Raw genomic sequence first — 20551 nt, 5'->3', positions numbered from 1 at the left:
GTTGCGAGTGCGGCCCAAAAATAAACAAACAGACAAACAAAAAAACACCTTGATGTAAAATCTGTTCCAAGTTACTGTACCCTAAGCCTGGTTACTCATGTCTCTGAGCCCTAGTTTCCTCACTGCTGCAAACTGGAATTGTCGGCACATCTCTCTTTGGGCAGCTTTGTGCATCTAGTGGAACATTGCAGGGAAGCACTGTTTACAGTGCCTGGCACAAAAGGCTGTTGAGAGAGTACCAGTTGCCTTTTTAGAGTTTTTAATTACTCTTGAGATGTGAGTGATGGAGGAGAGTCTGGTTATGCCCAAAGCTTCCTGGCCACCAGAAACACACCCTAACTGACTCATTATGGTGAGGTGGCTTTGGAGAAGTGGGAGACATCCCCAGGGCAGGTTCAAAAGAGCTTCTTATGGGTTTGAGCCTCGTGTTAGGTGATTTTTGAAACAGTTCATTGTCTGAGTTGCGGGCCATCAGGATGCAGTTCTCTACTTGGATATCTTTTTTTGTTTGTTTTGTTTTGTTTTGTTTTTGTCTTGTCTAGGGCTGCACCTGCGGCATATGGAGGTTCCCAGGCTAGGGTCCAATCAGAGCTACGCCAGAGCTCACGGCCACACCGAATCCTTAACCCACTGAGCGAGGTCAAGAATCGAACCCGCAACCTCATGGTTCCTAGTGGGATTCTTTAACCACTGTGCCATGACGGGAGCTCCTCTGCTTGGATATCTTAATGATTCTTATCCAAGAGGCAAGAAGAACGGAGCCAGGATAGGGTAGTGTTTGCTTGTTTTGCGGTTTAGACAGTGTTGTGGTTTTGCATTCAGGCATGATCGTGGAGGGCTCTTATTTTTAATCCGTCATTGTCACTGAGTGGCTATATCTGAGGTCAGCACTGTGTGAGGTTATTTATGTCTAGTAGGGGGACACCATGGCCTGGCCATGAGTGTGGGAACGTTCAGAAGAGCAGCTCCTGGGGAGTCCCCTTTGTGGCGCAGTAGAAACAAATCCGACTAATATCCACGAGGATGCGGGTTCAATCCCTGGCCTCACTCAGTGGGTCAGAGATCCAGTGTGGCTGTTGCTGTGGTGTAGGCCAGCAGCTGGAGCTCCAATTCGACCCCTAGCCTAGGAACTTCCGTATGCCACAAGTGCGGCCCTAAAAAGCAAAAAAAAAAAAAAAAAAAAAAAAAAAAAGAAGAGCAGCTGCTGTGTGCTGCTGTTCACCCTCCCAGGCCCCCTTTTAGCCAAAGGCAGAGGAAGTCAGACCACAAGTCATTGATTTATGATACCCAGGACCTCACCATTGCCAAGTTCAGCCAAGCAGGAAGTTACCTGGAGAAAGTTGTCTATAGTAGGACCAAGGGGGTCTCTCTCCTGTTCTTTTTGAGGAGCTGCAGGCTCTGATGTGACAGTGGGTACAATATTACAGAGGCACAGTAAGAAGTATGACTATAGCATAAACGTCCCTTCAGCCAGCTAAGAAGCAAGGGGCTACGTGATTGTCCATGACATTTATTCCCAGACATTCGCCTGGGTAACGAATTTAAATTTAAACTGGTTTATTGCCCTTCCAGAGCACAAGTTTTGTTGTTTATGAAGTCTGCTAGGTTTTGAACCACTTTTTCCAGTATTATGAGAACTGTGGGAGCAAAAAGAGAGGCAGCTATCCTGCCAGGCAGCCTTGCTGGCCTTATCTGGGGGATTCAGGGTCCATTGGAAGGGTGGTCATTTAAAAGTCTGGCAGTCCTGTGAGTTATCCTGAGTTCACCAGGTGACTTCCTGGGGATGGCAGGTGGAAACCTGGGGCTGTAGGAAGTGGCGTCCTCATGGGGCACAGGCTGTGTCAGGAACCTCCTTACTGTTCTTCACACAAGGACTGAGCCAGTGCCCTTGGCCCGACATGGGCAGCTGCCTGGGGCGGAGTAAACAGTCCCCAGCAGGCCGGCTGCAGTGAGAGGCTCTGGAGACAGCAGACTGGCCAGTGTGGCAGGGATGGTTCCCGGGGCCTCTCTGGCTTTGCCGATGGGGCACTGCAGCCTCGAACAAGCATTGTGTGGACACAGGGTCAAGTTCCTTCTTTTTCCTTCCAGGTGCATCCTGTCAAGGAGGAGGCACATGATTGTCTCCTGCCTGGGGGTGATCTTTGAGCTCCTGGCTTCTCCACCATGAAGTCACCACTTTTACATCTAGTCAGTATCTTGTGGGAGACACTTTGAGATAATGTACTTCTCCTGGTCTTCCCCAAGCGTTTAACTAGGTTTTTGTTTTTTGGGTTTTTTTTTTTTTTAGCATCTACTGATGGTTCTGATCTGAATAAGTGATTACTGTAATGATTGTCAAATAGTGATTTTTTTTTCAATGCTGTCATTTCTTTTACATTTATTTGTTGGCATTTTTTTGCAAAGAAGAGCTTTCCTTTCTCCCCCATTTATTTCTCCCCTCATTTGTCTAATCTCTCTCTCCATCTGTGTGGAAAACATTAAGCTCACACCAGTTTCTCCAGGGGACCGTCCATCCTGCAGTGGTCAGTCTAGCCCCTCCCCCTCCTCACTCATAAATCACCCCTCCCTGCCGTGATTGGGAACCCAGCTCCCCCCACCTCCCACCCCCGGATCTGGCTGTCTGCTGGGCTGCTTCCTCACTTGGCTGCTCCTCTGCTGCCTGCATTTTAAATGTTCTTTCTTGTGTTCTCTTTAGAACCTGACTTCTCATACCTGGAAGCATTGGCTCCCTACCAGCCCTTGGCCATGAAATGCATATACTGCCCCATTGATACACGACTGAATTTCATCCAAGTGTCAAAGCTGCTCAAAGAAGTGCAGGTAACAGGGAAACCATGGAGGTGCCCCCCGTGGGCCCGGCAGCCCCATGCAGTTGGTGTCTGCGGTGTGGTGCGGGCGGATGGAGCTGCACGCCTTTCTCCCTCCCCTCAAGGGTCTGCAGAGAGCTGGGCCCTGTTCCCCGCAGGCCCAGGGGAATAGCTTTGTACCGTGGAAGGAGTTACTACTCTAAAAAGAAACCGAGTGTATTATTTTTAATGAGGACTATTTGTGCCCAGTTAAAAGCAAATCACTCCCCTCCCCCCACCAGAAAAAGTCATTGTAGAAACATACTCATCAAGGGAAAGACAGTTGAACTGAAACATATCTTGGGTTCTTGTTACACATGTGAATTAGCACCACAAACAGCGTTCTTACACTTTTTGTTTGTTTGGGTTTGGGTATTTGCTTTTGTTTGTTTCATTTAGCATTTCTGGCAGAGAGAAGGGGCAGGTAAAGGAAGATCATCTGCACAGAAAGAAATGGGATGAAGGATGGGAAAGAACTCACTGCCCTGGGTCGGCTGCCACTCGGGTGGACCGTGTTTTGGGGGGTGGAGGGGTGTAGGAGTTGAGGATGGCAGCTCAGAACAGGTTTCTGCCGTCCCATTACCTTGGTGCGCCCGGGACCTTAGGTGAGCCCTGGGGTGCCCTGGCTCGTCTCTTGTCTCCTCCCCAGTTAATGAATGAGACGTGGTTGGCTCCCCACAAGTCAGAAGTTTGCTTTCCTCCTTGTCACAGAACCTCTGACTTCAGGAGGAGAGGTGCTCACAGGAAACTGGAAGACAGGGAAACAGGAAACAGAGAAAGCTGAATGCCTCGGGAGTACAGGGGTGACGGATGACGGTGACCCCTAGCTTGCTGCCATGCAAGGAAAGAACACGGGCTTTCTCTAGACATGGTTAGAGCAGTCAGGTGACGTGGTTTACCCAAGCGACTTGACAGCCCACAGAGTGCCCATCAACATGCTGCTGGAAGCAGCAGTTGCGAGCCTGTTGTTTTCATTCCTGAGTGACTTCAGGCCACAGTCCCTAAGCCGGCCTCCACTGCAGGAGAGGAAAACCTGGGGAAAGTCCTTGGGTGGTGACTGTGGAGCCACCTGGCTTTGAGACAGGGTCATAAGATGCTAACCAGGCAGGAAGGAGAAGGAAGGGTGGTTCTGAAGAGGAGAGGTGTCTGTCCTGAGGGACAAGGGCTCTTTGAAATGCAGCTTGTTTGGGCCTGTTGAAAGCCTTGTTCTGGGAACTTGAGGCTTGGTCCAGATGCTTGACTCAAAGCAGTGACTCTTCTGGGTGCCAGGATCAGTTTCCACTTGGGTGATATGTGTCCAGAGTAACATTGGCTTACTAATTATTTTTCTCTCAAGATAATGAGACATTTTGTTAAAAAAAAAAAAAAATTCTGTCAGATTCAGTGTGTCACACACAATTGAAGGTATGGCCTGACCGTTGCCCACTGCCTAATAACAGTAGACCTGCAGATCCAGACCAGAAAAAACTCCAACCCCAGAAAACCAAACTAGTACAGAAAGTCTCAGGTCTTGCTAAGCAGCCAGTAGCTGTACCAATAGATGTTGGTAAGTGACAAGAAGACTGCCCTCCAGGGACTTGCAGACACTCGGGTAAATGTCACCATCAAAGTGACTTAAATGGAGTGAAAAAAGAGAAACAAGTACAAGCCGAGGCAGTAAATTCCTCACTCATCAGCATAGCCAGCAGGTCAGGGGTGTTCCCTGCAACTTTTGTCCTTCTTCCTGCCAACTTCCCTCGCTGGTTGCTGGGTTTGAGAGGACGGACATTCAAAACCACCAAGAGGTGATCCTGAGCGCTAGGAAGGGAGAATCAGAGTGGGGAAGGCCTGCTTCTACCTCATGTCCTCCTCTCCTCCTCCTTCCTTCTCGCTGCTCTGGCCCCGTCCCGCTGGCACCCCAGCCCCTGCACGTGGTCTGCCCCGAGCAGTACACCCAGCCGCCCCCAGCGCAGTCCCACAGGATGGACCTGATGATCGACTGCCAGCCGCCCGCCATGTCCTACCGGCGCGCCGAGGTCCTCGCCCTGCCCTTCAAGCGTCGGTACGAGAAGATCGAAATCATGCCTGAGGTGAGCCGTGCCGCCTCCCAGGGTTAACCTGGGTTTCCCACTTGAGTCCCTGATGGCCGCCTTTGGGGTTTGCGTCACACACAGGTGAACCTAAGCACATAGACCTTAAGCCAGTAACTGGGGAGAGGGGTGAAATTTTCAGAGCCTCCTCATGTTTCAGGTGATGAAGTAACAGCTGTCAGCATCAGGCCTGCTGGAGGACTGCTTATATTGAAGTTTAGCATGTGATCGGGGAGCCAGGGCCTGGAGAACAGAAGCGCCGCTGCCTGCTCTGTCCTAACCACCTTAGGGCTGTGGGGTTTCTCCTCCCTCCTGGACCTTATTTAGGATCGAGGGTCAAGTTTCACTAAGTTCAGAGATAGATGGAGGAGATGAGTGACTGAAAAGGAAGGAGTGTGAGCTTTGATTATCATTTTTGTCCATTTTAGTATAACTTAATTTTATTCTATTGAAGTCCAATTATTTCTTAGCTGTGCAAAATCTGAGCTTTTTTTTTTTTTTTTTTGTCTTTTCTTGCCTTTTCTTGGGCCGCTCCCACGGCATATGGAGGTTCCCAGGCTAGGGGTCAAATCGGAGCTGTAGCTGCCAGCCTACGCCAGAGCCACAGCAACGCGGGATTCGAGCTGCGTCTGCAACCTACACCACAGCTCACGGCAACGCCGGATCATTAACCCACTGAGCAAGGGCAGGGATCGAACCCGCAACCTCATGGCTCCTAGTAGGATTCGTTAACCACTGCGCCACGACGGGAACTCCTGAGCTTATTTTAATAGGAAAAAGTAAAAGCATATGGTGCAGGCAGCACAGTTGAGGTGTGCTGTACACCAGTGACAGGTGTGAGGAGAAGGCAGCAGAAGGCATGTGGCTGACTCCTGCAGTGACTGTGTGCAGAGCTCAGAGGGACGCTGCTGCTGGCTTCCCATTGCCTCTTGAAATGCTTGAACATGTTTTTGACAAACAGGGAAAAGAGGTAGGAAAACCAATCATTAAAAGCAGTGTCCCTGGAGTTCCCTGGTGGCCTACAGGTTAAAGGATCCAGCGTCATCACTGCTGTGGCTTGGGTCATTGCTGTGGGTGGCATAGGTTCAATCCCCAGCCTGGGAATTTCCACATGCCATGCACGAAGCCAAAAAAAAGGCAGTGTACCCAGATGCTCTCTGGAGCTCAGAAGAATATCCAGATCTTAGGTTTGAAGGCTAAGCCCCTGCGTATTACCCACCCCCAAGGCCCTGACAGTCTGGTGGGGGAGCAAGGCCATGTGCCATGAACAGGGCCCCAGTGTCCAGTACATCCAGGCTTTTCCACAATTAACCTGAGGTATTTTTATTATTATTATTAAGAGCAATAGATAAAGGAGATCTAAATGAATTCCAATAACTAATTTAGATAAAATTGATTGAGCAGCATCAAACTAGCCAGATTTTTTTTTTCACTGCAAGCAGTTGTTTTTCATTAAGGCACATGTAAGTAGATAATCATTCACATTTTACACCCATTTTCATTTCACTCTTATTTCCTGGGGAAGGAGCTGGCACAGCACATGTACCCTCCTCAGCACACAGTGTGTGGCCGGATGGAGGGAGCCAGGCATGCTGCCTGTGAGTCCAGGCTGGAGAGATGAAGTAGGGAAAGTTATAAACATAATTTTTTTGTCTTTTTTGGGGGGGTGGGCACCGGAGGCATATGGAGGTTCCCAGGCTAGGGATTGAATCAGAGCTGCAGCCTTTGGCCTGTGCCACAGCCACAGCACCAGAGGATCCGAGCTATGTCTGCCATCTACACCAACAGCTCATGGCAGCGCCAGATCCTTAACCCACTGAGCAAGGCCAGGGATCAAACCCACATCCTCATGGATGCTAGTCAGATTTGTTTCCACTGAGCCATGACAGGAACTCCAGGATGATTTTTTTAAAGGGGCAGTCCAGGAGTTCCCCTGTGGCACAGCAGGTTAAGGATCCAGCATTGTCACTGTGGTGGCCTGGGTCACTGCTGTGGTGTGGGTTCTCTCCCTGGCCCAGGAACTTCCACATGCCGTGGGTGAGGCCAGTAAAATAAATAAATAAAGGGGCAGTCAAACCACATGTTAGGCAATAACCTGGTGGAAAGATCCGTACAGCTCCTTAGGCTGACTGCCTAATTCTTTAAAAGGAAAATATTCCTTTTTCTTTAGGGCTTGTGAGTACAGCAGCTCACACCCTGGTCTCTCAGCTCAGCACTTGATTTGATTTCTAGTAACAGCCCCTTCAGGAGAGAGGTGGCCAGGGCTGCCGGTGTCAGGAGTTTCCTCCTGGCGCTTAGTGCACCTGACAGCACTTAGCATGGAGCTGGCCTCTCCTCTGCTCTCCCCTGAGGCCACATCCTAGCAAGACCAAGAGAATAAAAATTCTTTCATCTCTAGGTTCCAGGTTATCCTTTCTCCATATTTCGCTGGCCCAGCTCCTTGCCTCCCTTATTTAATCATGCAGATCATGTTTATTGAGCCCTCACAATGGGCCAGGGCCTGTACTCCGCACTTTCCATGGATTATCTCACTCACGTTATGACACAGGTACACTTACTCCATTTGACCTGGTCTCACCAGGCAGTGAAGGAAGGGTCTTCTCCATCTCTGAAGAAGCCTCAGGTGATCACCACTGTATTTCTTCCCCAAAGGTCATAGCTAACGAATGATACAGATTTTGTCCTTGAAACTAAGTGAGAGTAGGGCCTCTGATTGATTTGTGCTAATGTGGCCCTCAGGCCCACGGCCCAGACATCGCAGTAGGGGTGCTCAGGGTAATCAGAACCGGCAAGCAGCATCCCAGAAACTTGTTATAGGTGCAAGTTCTCCAGGCCCACCTCAGTCCTACTGCATCAGACCTTCCAGGGGGAGGCCCAGCCGTCTGGGTATTAGCCAGCCCTCCAGCTAAAATCTGAGACCCACGCGTGTAAGAGACCTCTGTATATTCCACATGTGCCAGGTTTTAATAAAAAAGGCCAAAGGAAGACACAAACAGAAATGCTAGCCATCTACAGAGAAACAATCTGACTAATAAACTTCTGGCATTTCCCATGCCCAAGTTTATCCTCACCGTGATTAAATAGTCCATGTTAGCTTGTTCCCTCTTTATTTATTTTTATTTCATTTTTTTTTGTTTTGAGGGCCACACCCTCAGCATGTGGAAGTTCCCAGGCTAGGGGTCGAATCCAAGCTACAGCTGCCAGCCTACACCACAGCCACGACAATGCCAGATCAAAGCAGCATCTCTGACCTATACCACAGCTCACGGCAATACCAGATCTTTAACCCACTGATCGGGGCAGGGATCGAACCCGCATCCCCGTGGTTATTAGGTTCATTACTGCTAAGCCACAATGGGAACTCCTTATTCCCGTTTTAAATCAGCAACATAAAAGGTAAATCTTCCTCTGTTAAACCTGACACTGAGCCAGAGGAGCAAGAGATTGGCTTTGAGGGCTGCACAGCACCCTGTTCTGTCTTTCATGAAGCCCCTCCCTCAAGTACAGTAGGCGTAGAACCTCAGCCTTGACCCTGAGGCCTGCCCCACCCCCACCTGTGTGCCATTGTGGGTCCCTGGATACCTAGCTCTGTCATCCTGCAGGTTGGTCAGGACTCTTTTTTGACCAACTGTCCTCCTGAAACCTGCTGGATCTTTGAAATCATGGCTCTTTGCTATAGACTTCGGGTTGCTTAACCCATGAGGTTAATATTGCCTGTGCTGGGATTTTTTTGTTTTGTTGTAGTAATTTGGCATTGATAGTGGATTTTTTTGGTTGCTGCGGGTAGATGAAAGCAAGTTCTCCCTCCAAAAAGGGTCCAAGTTTTTGTTCTGTAATTTGTAGCATAGAAGTGGCACTAACCATCCCCACTTCTAGTTGTTATTATTATTATTTAATGTGTTTTTATTATTTTGCTTTTCATTTTCTTTGCATTTTGCTCATCTCAAAGTGAAAGACTCTGACACAGTGTCTTTGGATTCTTTTTTGTCTGGTATTTACAGTGGCTCTGGGCTTGAAGGCTTAGGTTCAGATTCCAGTCCTCTAAGCCAGCAGTCCTCAAATGTTTTGGTCTCAAGACTTCCGAAAAATGAGACCCCCAGGAGCGTTTGTGTGTGAGGGTTACATCTATTGATATTTGCTATGTTAAAAATTAAAGGCTTTTAAAAAATGTTTAATAGGAGTTCCCGTCGTGGCTCAGTGGTTAACAAATCCGACTAGGAACCATGAAGTTGCGGGTTCTATCCCTGCCCTTGCTCAGTGGGTTAAGGATCTGGCGTTGCTGTGAGTTGTGGTGTAAGTTGCAGACGAGGCTCGGATCCCGCGTTGCTGTGGTTCTGGCATAGGCTGGCGGCTACAGTTCCAATTGGACCCCTAGGCTGGGAACCTCCATATGCCGCGGGAGTGGCCCAAGAAAATGGCAAAAAGAAAAAAAAAAAAAAAAAACCAGAAAAAAAATTTAATAAAATTAAAACAATATAAGCCCATTAGATGTTAACATAACTAAAATATTTTTTATGAGAATCTTTCTTTAAAAAAAGATAAGATCACTGTTTGATTCTTGCAAATGCCTACTTGTGGAAGACAGCTGGATTTGGCTGTCTCCTTTTGCTTCCAGTCTGTTGTGATATACATGTTATGGAGCCTCTAGAAAATTCCAGTGAACACTCAGGAGAGAATGAAATTGAAAAAGCAAAAACATCTTATTAATGACAGCCGTATTGATCTCAGTGCCCTGAAAGAGCTTCAGAAGCCCCAGGGACCATGCACCACACTGAGAACCAGCGCTCTGGATAGTCTTCTTGCCTGACCTGGGTGACTCTGCGGAGAGTCTCAGCCAGTCTCCAGGAAAAGCACTGCAAGAATTATTGCACTTCGTTTGCTTCCTCTTCTGAGCCCATTTACCTGCTGCCACAGTCCCATCTTTTCTCGTCTGCCCCTCTCTCACCTCCTGTCTTCATTGCAATTGAGTGTGTGTAAGATGTATTTTTTATTAAAAATTAGAGGTTTTTTTACCTTCTTAAACTTATTTGGTCATTTTAGATTGCAATGGTGTAAGTAAAAATTCAAAAGAAGAAAAAGTGAATAAATAGTAATCATTAAAAGTTCCGCTTTATCTGGTAGCTTTCCCACCAGGCTGGCCGGGGCACATGGTGTGCTGACCCTGGGCTATCACCATCCGTCTCCGAGCTGTGCATTTCCCCTTCCCCCCACTTCACACTGAGCCTGACTTAAACCCCTCTGTTTGCCCCACAGCTCGCAGACTCTCTGGTGCCCATGGAGATTAAGCCTGGCATTTCCTTGGCCACCGTCTCAGCCGTGCTGCACACTAAAGATAACAAGCACGTTCTTCAGGTATCGTAGGGAAGGGTGGGTGGGGCTAACGGGGAACCATTCCTCCCAAGAAGGTGCTAACATTCCAGCCAGCCCCCAGGACAGTGCCTCCCACACCACCAGATACTGGAGACCAGACTACCTGAGGGATTTGATTTGAAATGGAGAGAGCACTGCATATCAGTTCTCCACACCTTACGTGGGAGATAGAAGCCAAGAGAAATGATTGTTCATGGAGATGGGACCACGCATCATCCCAAGTGTGGTCCACAGCTCTGAGGGCACCAGCATCACCAGCTGCCCACGTGCTCTCAGCAAGCTCCCATAGGCACCACCCTGAGCCTGCAAGGTTGGGGTAGGGATGGGGGCCCCACAGCAGACGCAGTCCCTGCTCCTGCCCACAGGGGCCTGGAAGGCAGCAGACTGGGGCAGGTGGCCTGAGGCTGGGCAGCTGGAGGGCTCCGCACCTCACTTCATGGCCCATGTGCCACCTTGAGGGGCAGCTCTTTGAGACCTCGTCGCTCTCATCATGTGCTGACAGCAGCCACTGACATCATACCGTACCCTGAGCTGGGTCCTACATGCATTTAGTTAATCCTCACAAAATTTTCTTCATCATCATCATCTTATGGGCTATTTCTCTGCCCTTCATTTTCTTGAGGGAGAGACTATAACCAACCAGGCTGGCCCCATAGCCAGCATCCTGCTGCTGTGCTGCTCCACCTACTGCCACCAACGTGGTTTATTAAGACTTTACTCAGTCCTGAATTGAACTGATTTAAAATTTAAAATGGATCTTGATAAAGGGAAGATGTCTTTGCCAAAGGAGTTGATTCTCCAGGTGTGGTTGGCTTCAACTTGTTTGGGAATCCGGCTGGGGGTGACCCTGAGCACAGATGCCTGCCAAGTATTTCCACCACCTGGAGGGGGTCCTGCTTGGGATAGATTATCGGGTGGCCTGCACTAATCTCTGCAGCTCATGGGTGGAGTTCTTGATTCCTGCTTTCCTCCTGCCCAGCCCCCACCCAGGCCTGCCCAGCCCGTAGGCGGCAAGAAGAGAAAGCGGGCAAGTGAGGAAGTCCCCGACTGCAAGGTTGTGAAGCCTTTGCTGAGTGGCTCCATCCCTGTGGAACAGTTTGTGCAGACCCTGGAGAAGGTGAGTGCGTGTGCTGGGGCCGTCCTGCTCCGCTCACGGTGGCTGCTGCTTGTTATTAGTCCCCACTGCCTGAGCTGCTGCCCCTGGAGTATCTGCTTGGTCCTCGGTCATGGCAGAGATAGAGGAGAGCGTGCCCTCTCCATGGTGCCCTGGTCGTTCCCCTGCTGGCCCTTCCTCCCCCTGCAATACCCATCTGTGGGGAGACACCCCCACCCGACCCTGCTTCCTGTGGGAATAAACTAAAGAAAGGTCTTTCTCTGAAAATGTAGCTGGGACATATTGGGGGGGGCAGGTGGAGGCCAGTAGGAAGAAGGATCTACCCCCTGTGGACCCCTTCTCTTCCATGAGAACACCCCTTGCTATCAGAGCCAGCATGGCCACCTCACAGGAGAGGCGTGTCCAGGCTGAGTGTCAAGACTAGGGGTGGGCGTGTTGCCAGTGTGAGCAGAGGGCATCAGCATCACTGGATCCCCAGGAGCTTGGAATGCAGGGCCAGCCATTCCCAGGCAGGGTGGGAGGAGAGAAGAGCAGGCGGGCATTTTAGGGGATGGTCGTCCCTCCCCTGGCTCAGCAGCCATGCCACCCCTTGTCCCTGATGGCTGCTCCTTCCAAGGAAGAGATTTACTGGCTACAGTTAAAAAGAAAAAAAAAAATTCATCTGAAAGGATTTTTAAATTCTGGCTTCAGTCACAGGACTTCAGAGATTACTGTTGTTTTGGCATCAGAATTAAAGATTCCTTGATAGGAGGAGGAATTAGCTAAAGTTAATATTATTCATGCTGCTTCTTATAAGAACTACTACTAACTCTAGTAAATAATTCCAGGAAAGAGATATTCTTCTAAGGTACTGCCTATGTCCAAACTAAATATCTCAGTTGCCGAGTTCTTTGCTTCAACTAACTTTGGGTTTTGTTTGTTCTTCTTTCTCTAGTTGCTTTAAGTGTAAGGTTAGGTTTGAGATTTTTCTTGTTTCCTGAGATAAGATTGTATTGTTATAAACTTCCCTCTTATAACTGCTTTTGCTGCATCCCATAAGGTTTGTATCCTCATGTTTTTATTTTCATCTGTCTCTGGCATTTTTGTTATTTCCTCTTTGATTTCTTCAGTGATCCATTGCTTGCTTGATAGCATATTGTTTAGCCTCCACATATTTGTCTTTTTTTGCAGTTTTTTTCTGATAGTTGATTTCTAGTCTTCTAGCATTGTGGTCAGAAAAGGGTCTTAATGTATTCTTAAATTTATCAAGGCTTGCTTTGTAGCCCAGCATGTGATCAGTCCTGGAGAATGTTTCATGTGCGCTTGAGAAGAATGTGTATCTGGCTGCTTTTGGATGGAATGTTCTATAAATATCAATTAAGTCCATCTGGTATGATGTGTCATTTAAGGCCTGAGTTTCCTTATTGATTTTCTGTCTGGATGATGTGTCCATTGCTGTAAGTGAGGTGTTAAAGTCTCCCACTCTTACTGTGTTACTTTCTATATTGATTCTCCGTTCATGGCTGTTAGCAGTTGCCTTATGTATTGAGGTGCTCCTATGTTGGGTGCATATGCATTTACAATTGTTATATCTTCTACTTGAATTGATCCTTTGATCAGTATTGTGTCCTTCTTTGTCTTGTAACTAACATTCTTTATTTTAAAGTCTATTTTGGAGTTCCCATTTTGGTTCAGTAGGTTAAGAACCTGAATAGTATCCATGAGGATGTGGGTTCGATCCCTGGCCTTGCTAGTGGGTTAAAGATCTGGCATTGCTACAAGCTGTGTGGGTCGCAGATTTGGCTTGGATCCTATGTTGCTGCAGCTGTGTTGTATGCTGGCAGCTGTAGCTCCAATTTGACCCCTAGCCCCAAGAACTTTCATATGTCTCAGGTGAGGCCCTAAAAATAAAAAAAGTCTATTTGGTCTGATAAGAGTATTGCTACTCCAGCTTTCTTTTGATTTCTATTTTCATGGTATACCTTTTTCTATCCTCTCATTTTCAGTATGTTCCCTAGAACTGAAGTGGGTCTTTTGTTTTTGTATCCATTTAGCCAGTCTCTGTCTTGTGATTGGAGCATTTAATCCATTTGCATGTAAGGTACTTATTGATATTTTTGTTCTTACTGCCATTTTGTTCATTGTTTTAGATTTATTATTGTAGGTCTTTTTTCTTCCCTTCCTCTTTGGTTTTCTTTTCTTGTGGTTTGATGCCTCTCTTTAGTGTTCTGTTTAGATTGCTTTTTCTTATTTGTGTATTATTTATTTTAGATTTTTGGTTTGCAGTTACCATGAGGTTTTTGGTTGTTTATTTTTCTGTGAATTTTATTACGTTTATAGTTGTAAAACTACCTTGATGTTTCAGTGTAGCAGTCTATACAAGATTGTTTTAAGTTGCTGATCTCTTAATTTCAAATGCTTTTCTAATATCCTGTAATCATACTCTCCTCATGATTGCTGGTTTTGATGTCATATTTGTGTATGGATGATTTCCTACCTTTATGCTATGTTTGCCTTTACCAGTGGGCCTTCTCATTTGTAATTTTCTTATTTCTAGTTCTGGACTTTTCTGCCTAGAGAAGTTCCTTTTCTTTGTCTTTAATTTTGGTTCATTTAATTTTGGGGTGTGACTAGAGGCAGCTGTTTGCCTAGGACAACTTTAGGCAACCTGTCTGCTGATGGGTGGAGCTGTGTTTCCTATCCTGTTGGTTGTTCAGCCTGAGGCTTCTCAGCACTGGAGCCTTCTGGCTGTTGGATGGGGTCAGGTGTTTCCAAATGACAGCCTCCCAGGGAGCTCACACCAATGATTATTCCCTGGGGCCTCCATCTCCAGTGACCTACCCCCACAGTGAGCCAGAGCCACCCTCTGCCTCCCCAGGAGACCCTCTAAGACCCACACTTAGGCTTGGCCCAGGCTCCTGCTTTGCCCTGGGACCTGGTACATCTGAAAGCTTGTGTGCTCCCATAGTCCTATGGGGTTTCTACACTCAATGCCAGACCACCAGGCTGGGGAATTTGGCACAGGGTTTGAAACTTTCAGTCCTGTGGGAGAACCTCTGCAATATGGTTATTTTCCAGCTTCTGGGTCACTCACCCAGCAGGTATGAGATTTCCTTATATCTTGAAAGCACCCCTCCTACTCTTGTTGGGCTTCTTTTTCTTTGGGTGTAGAATATCTTTTTTGGCAGTTTCCAGTCTTTTTTTGTTTATGGTTGGTCAGCATTTAGTTGTGATTTTGGTGTGTTCGTGAAAGGAGGTGAGTTCAGGTCATTCTACCCTGCCGTCTTGTCTTTAATCCTGCATTTTTTCAAATATTAAGGGCTCTCCCTCTATTGGGAATTTTCTATGCTAATGATTTCATTGTCTCTGAAGGGAGGGTTCCCCCTGAGTTGTGTGGCTCTCCTGGGCCCTAATAACATGGGGACACCCTGTGGGAATTACCTTGGAAACCCCGTCTGCCATGAACATACTGGTACCTGCTTCCTCATGACTGAGCAGTGCTCCGGCCCTGCTGATAGGACTCACACTTGACTTTTCTTGAAAACTTGAAGCAGCTTGCTTTCCCAGAAAGGCTTTGTTTAGTTGTTCTGCCTGGTATGCCCAGGAATTGACCCCTGGGACCTGACTGACTGACTCCTCTGACCATTCTGCCCCATCGCTTCCTGCAGGAGGAGTATCTGTGCCTGCCCCAAAGTATGTGTGAGTTTTATAGAACCAAGTGCGTTTTTACCTCTTGTGTCCTTTTCAGGCAAATCAGTCTTCTTTCCCTTCTTTCTCAACTTTACGTTTGATACACAAGAACACTGAGTTAGCATTGGAGGTGGCACTAGAGAAGGTGACACTGTCTCTGCTCCCTTGGGAGGGATTTGCCAGATCACAGCGTCAGTGGCATCCTGCTGTGAGGAATGACATTTTCCCGGGACAGGATAGAGCTTTTCAACCTGGGACCTCAGTGGTACAGGAGTTGGTGTGGAATAGCCCAGCACCCCAGCCTCCTGAACCCAGGTCTTGGATGTGTTTCTCAAGTAACTCACAAAAGCTTAAGCAGATTGTAGGAATTCTGCTGTTTCTGCATGAGATTTTGCATGTTTAGGGGCTTTAATTTGAATTCCGTTACTGAAGTAGGTCCTGTACTAGTCTGAAGATTTATACTGAGGAGTATCCCAAATTCCTCAATTCCTTGAATGTTCAGTTTAGCCAAATCAAGGAAGTGTCATTTTTAGAACGTGGTTGCTGAAATATCCTCCTGCCTTTCAGTCAGCCCCTTACTTGTCAGAGCACCCACCATCCTCGTGTCCTTTTCTTTTGGAGCAGCATGGCTTCAGTGATATTAAGGTGGAAGATACAGCCAAGGGCCATATCGTCCTGCTCCAGGAAGCTGAGACACTCATCCAGATTGAGGAAGATTCGACCCACATCATCTGTGACAATGATGAGATGCTCCGGGTACGACTGAGGGACCTTGTCCTCAAATTCCTACAGAAGTTCTAAGGGGCACACCTCGACCATCTCCCCGTCCCCGAGCCCTGCAGTCCTTCACTCTGGCTGCCCCGTGCCCGGCTAAGGGGGCCCTACTGCAAGGCTGGTCTCTGGGGTGGTTTCCCTGGCGTGAGAAATAAAGCAGCAGCCCTGGAGGGACGTTCTCAGGAGGTACAGCCAGACTCTCCTGTCCAGCTTCCTCACACTGATGCAGGTGAGAGCTTTCCCCCTGTCAACCTCAGACTCGTTTTCCTCCCGAGCCTAGCCCTCTTGGGTGCCAGCTGGGAAGACAGTGAGCTGGAGCAGCATGAGAGAGGCAGCTGCTTTCCAAGAGGCCAGGGTTGGAAGGGGAGGTAAATAGATGATGATTTGTGGCCTATTTTTCATGCTTTCACAGGCCTCAGTTGAGGGAACTAATCTTTGATTTTTGTTTTATTTACTTGTCTACAGTGCTGTACCTAGTCAGAAAGACGATCCCAAAATTAGTAGGAACCCATCTATTTGTATTTTATAATGTGAGCCCATTGTTAATAAAACTTATTTTGTATAGAAGTATGTATTTTCTGTGTTCTGTTGAACTTTGAACTTATGTATTCATTTGGTATCTGAAAAATATTAAAATATATAGAACTAAGAGAACAGCAAATTTTAGTTTGGTGTGTGCATTAATATATTTCTTAAATTGTACAAACGGTGCTTTACCTTTGCTGTGTCTACTATGTAAAGAACACCAACACTGACTACTAACACCAACTGTGACCTTCTGAATAAGGGCTTGAACCAGCAGCTCAGGCTCCACTCACTCACCTTCAGTCCTCCAACCCAGCCAGCAAGCAGAACACCACAAAGGGCTATAGTGACCTAAGAACTACGCCACTATCGGAACTACTTGCTCAGGTTTTATGGCGAGTTGATTGGCACTTCTCTCTTTAGAACGGACAGAATCAGTGGGAAGCAGTTGTCATTAGAGGCGGGAAAAAGGCAACTTCACTTTTGCTGTGTCCAGCTCTTCCACCCTGGGGCACAGGATGCTTCAACAGGTCTCTCCTTCCCAAGGTATAGGCCGTTCCACTCAAGGGGCCTAGGATCTGTCTACAGAGTAAACTGTGGGAGAGGATTAACAGTACAAGCGATTGATGTGTTGTGGCTATGAAAATTTAGTTTTGTTTTTAGGAGGAGAATCGTAAATACGCAGCACATGCAGGCATACTTCCTAATAAAACTCCTGAGAGAAATCAAGTTAGATTTCTCAAAGTTTTTTAACATCTTGGAAAATGCAAAAGCAGTGAAAATAGATGGAATTCAAAGTGATTATTTTACTTAAACATCCTAACAGCAATATTCTCCAGGAACGACTTGGATTTGTCGAAGTTTGATTTCTGTTGAGGGCTTGATTAATCCCAAAATATCGATCCTAAGGCTTTAATCCCTTGAGAGATGGTTACTGAAGAGAAGAAAGGTATGTAAATGCAAATTAGCCAATAAACTGATGGGCAGGAAATAATTAAGAAATTATGAAGTTTTAATCAAGCCATTACCACCTACTTAATGGCAAACATGTATTATCTCACCGTTTTCTGTGCTCATAAATCTGGTGTAGCTTAGCTAGGTGCTCCTGGTTTAGGGGCATCTTTCCATGGGGCTGTAATCAAGGTGCTGAGTATAGAAAAAAAAAAAAAATTTAGGAGTTCCCATTGTGGCTCAGTGGTTAATGAATCCAACTAGGAACCATGAGGTGGCGGGTTCAATCCCTGGCCTCACTCAATGGGTTAAGGATCCGGCATTGCCATGAGCTGTGGTGTAGGTCACAGATGAGGCTCAGATCCCGAGGTGCTGTGGCTGTCGCAAAGGCTGGCAGCTACAGCTCTGATTAGACCCCTAGCCTGGGAACCTCCATATGCCATGGGTATGGCCCTAGAAAAGACAAAAAAAAAGAAAAAAGAAAAAAAAAAGTGCTGGATGAGGAAACTAGGGTCCAGAGGTGAACTTTCCCCAAAACACATGGCCAGTCATGCCTTATCACGACTCCATGTGTTGAGTACCAGGGAGCAGCAGGGGAGGCATGTTACCCATTCCTTTTTAAGTGATGGTAACAATCAACTCCTCTCATTGACCACTGGAGACCTTGATGCTTTTGGTTCTCACAGTTGTCCTGTAAAGGCAGAAGTTGACTTTTCCAAACACGAGCATTCCTTGGAGATTTTGCCAGTTTTGTTCCAGACCACAAGAGTAAAGCAAGACATGAATTTTTTGATTTCCCAGGGCATATAAAAGTTATGTTTATAAAACTGTAGTTCATCAAATGTGTGATAGCATTTTGTCTTTAAAAAAAAGATATACGGGAATGCCCGTTGTGGCTCAGTGGTAACGAACCCAACTAGTATCCATGAGGACATGGGTTCAATCTCTGGCCTCACTCATTGGGTTAGGGAGCTGGCGTTGCCATGAGCTGTGGTGTAGATTGCAGATGTGGCTCCAATCTGGCGTTGCTGTTGCTGTGGTATAGGCTGGCAGCTGCAGCTCTGATTCAACTCCTAGCCTGGGAACCTCCATCTGCTGTGGGTGCAGCCCTAAAAAGGAAAAAAAATGTACAGAACTTAATTTTAAAATAATATTGTTGGGAAAATGGCACTTGATAGTCTTACTTGATGCCTACAGATTGAACCTTCAATTTGTAAGAAACCCAGTATTGGCAAAGGACAATAAAATGAGGTGTGCCTATACAATGAAGTGTCCACAGAAAAAAGAATGAATAAACCTCTAAAGCTGTATAATAATATGTTCATGTGAGCCAAGCAAACTGGGGAGTAGGGAAGGGAGCCACTTTTCTCCAGCCCAGGTCCAGTTTCTCCCCTACAGCCTTGAGGAAGGAATGTGGTCTGTTTCATGCTATACTGTGGGAAGGTAGACAGCCTCTGATGTTCTGTAATTCACTGCAGCAGAACTGTGGGTAAATAACATTACTCTTTTTTGAACCTAGAATGAGGTAGAAGTAACCAGCTATAATTCTGGGGGAAGTCACAACTAAGTCATGGGGATAGCTAGTGTACAACTGAGCCAGGCATGTCTCATCTTGCTGGAAGCTACAGCCAACACTGTTCTTGGACCCCATTATAGGTTTTAATCACATCATAAAAGCATTTTACCATCTATAGATTCATTGCAAAAAAAATCCCTATCAAAATTCCAGTGGCATTTTTCACAAAAGGAAAAAAACCCTAAAATTTGTGTGGAACCACAAAAGACCCTGAGTAGCCAAAATAATCATAAGAAAGAAGAACAAAGCTGGAGGTACAATTCCTGATTTCAAGTCTTATTTCAAAGCTGTGGCAATCAAAACAGTATGGTACTGGCTTAAAAACAAACACCAAGACCAGTGGAACAAAATCAAGATCCCAGAAGTAAACCCACACATATACGGACAACTAATAACTAACAAGGGAACCAAGAAGACTCAATGAGAAAAGGATAGTCTTCAATAAATGGTGTTTGGAGAACTGGATAATGTGCAGAAGAATGAAACTGGACCCCTATCTTTCACCACTCATAAAAACTTACTTGGAGTTCCCATTGTGGTGCAGCAGAAATGAATTCGACTAGGAACCTTGAGGTTGCGGGTTCGATCCCTGGCATCACTCAGTGGGTTAAGGATCCGGCGTTGCTGTAAGCTGTGATATATGCCAGCAGCCGTAGCTCCAATTGGACCCCTAGCCTGGGAACCTCCATATGCCACAGGTGCGGCCCTAAAAAGCAAAAGCAAAAAAAAAAACTAACTTGAAAGGAGTAAGGGCTTAAATAAATGTAAGCCTCCCAAACCATAAAACTCCAAGAAGAAAACACAGGGGAAATGCTTCTTGACATTGGTCTTGGCAACGGTTCTTTGGGTATGACACCAAAAGCATAAGCAAGAGCAAAAATCAGCAAGTAGGACTACATCAAACTACAAAGCTTCTGCACAGCAAAGGAAACCAAAAAAAATGGAAAGACAACCTACAGAATGAGAGAAAATATTTGCAAACTATCTGATAAGGAGTTACTATCCAAAATACATAAGGAACTCTTACAAATCAATAGCAAAAAGAAATCTGACTTAAAAATCGGCAAAGGATTTGAATAGACATTTTTCCAAAGACGTACAAATGGCCAACAGATATAAAAGGAGCACAACATCATGAATCATTAGGAAATGTAAATCAAAACCTCAATGAAATGTCACCTCTCACTTGTCGGAACAGCTGTTATCAAAAAGACAAGAGCCAATGTTGACAAGGATGTAGAGGAAAGAGAATACCTGTGCAGTATTGGTAGGAATGTAAATTGGTGCCACCACTATGGAAAATAGTATGGAGATTCCTCAAAAAATTAAAAACAGAACTATGATATGATCTAGCAATCCCAATTCTGAGTACATATCCCAAGGAAATGAAATCATCCAAGAGATATCTGCAACCCCCCACCCCCAACTAAAATCTGAACTCAGAGAGTACAATGTGATCACCAGGGGCCAGGAGTTGGGCAAGTGAGGAGATAACAAACTTTCAGTCATAAGATGAGAAAGTTCTAGGGATCTCATGTACAGCATTGTGACTATAATTAGCAATACCGTATTATGTACTTGAAAGCTGTTAAGAGAGTAGATCTTAAAAGCTGTTAGCACAGAAATGGCAATTTTTAATGTGATGGGATGATATCTA

The 20551-nt window shown here is 46.4% G+C and overlaps 1 protein-coding gene across 4 annotated transcripts in view; it reads left to right on the top strand.

Moving 5' to 3' along the window:
• Positions 1–16503, top strand: part of INTS9 (integrator complex subunit 9) — a 115346-nt gene extending 98843 nt beyond the window's left edge. For 2 of the 4 annotated variants that reach the window (XM_021072407.1, XM_021072409.1), the window contains 5 exons: positions 2696–2820; positions 4748–4915; positions 10169–10267; positions 11265–11402; positions 15693–15869. In XM_021072407.1, coding sequence (XP_020928066.1) covers positions 2696–2820; positions 4748–4915; positions 10169–10267; positions 11265–11402; positions 15693–15869 — 707 coding nt within the window. Of the gene's footprint in view, positions 1–2695; positions 2821–4747; positions 4916–10168; positions 10268–11264; positions 11403–15692 lie in introns of all 4 variants that reach the window. The other 2 variants (XM_001928998.7, XM_021072408.1) reach the window with 2 other exon arrangements.

This window comes from Sus scrofa, chromosome 14 (genome assembly GCF_000003025.6).
Source record: "Sus scrofa isolate TJ Tabasco breed Duroc chromosome 14, Sscrofa11.1, whole genome shotgun sequence".
In the NCBI taxonomy this organism is placed as follows: Eukaryota; Metazoa; Chordata; class Mammalia; order Artiodactyla; family Suidae; genus Sus; species Sus scrofa.
This window is presented reverse-complemented; position numbering and strand designations above follow the sequence as displayed.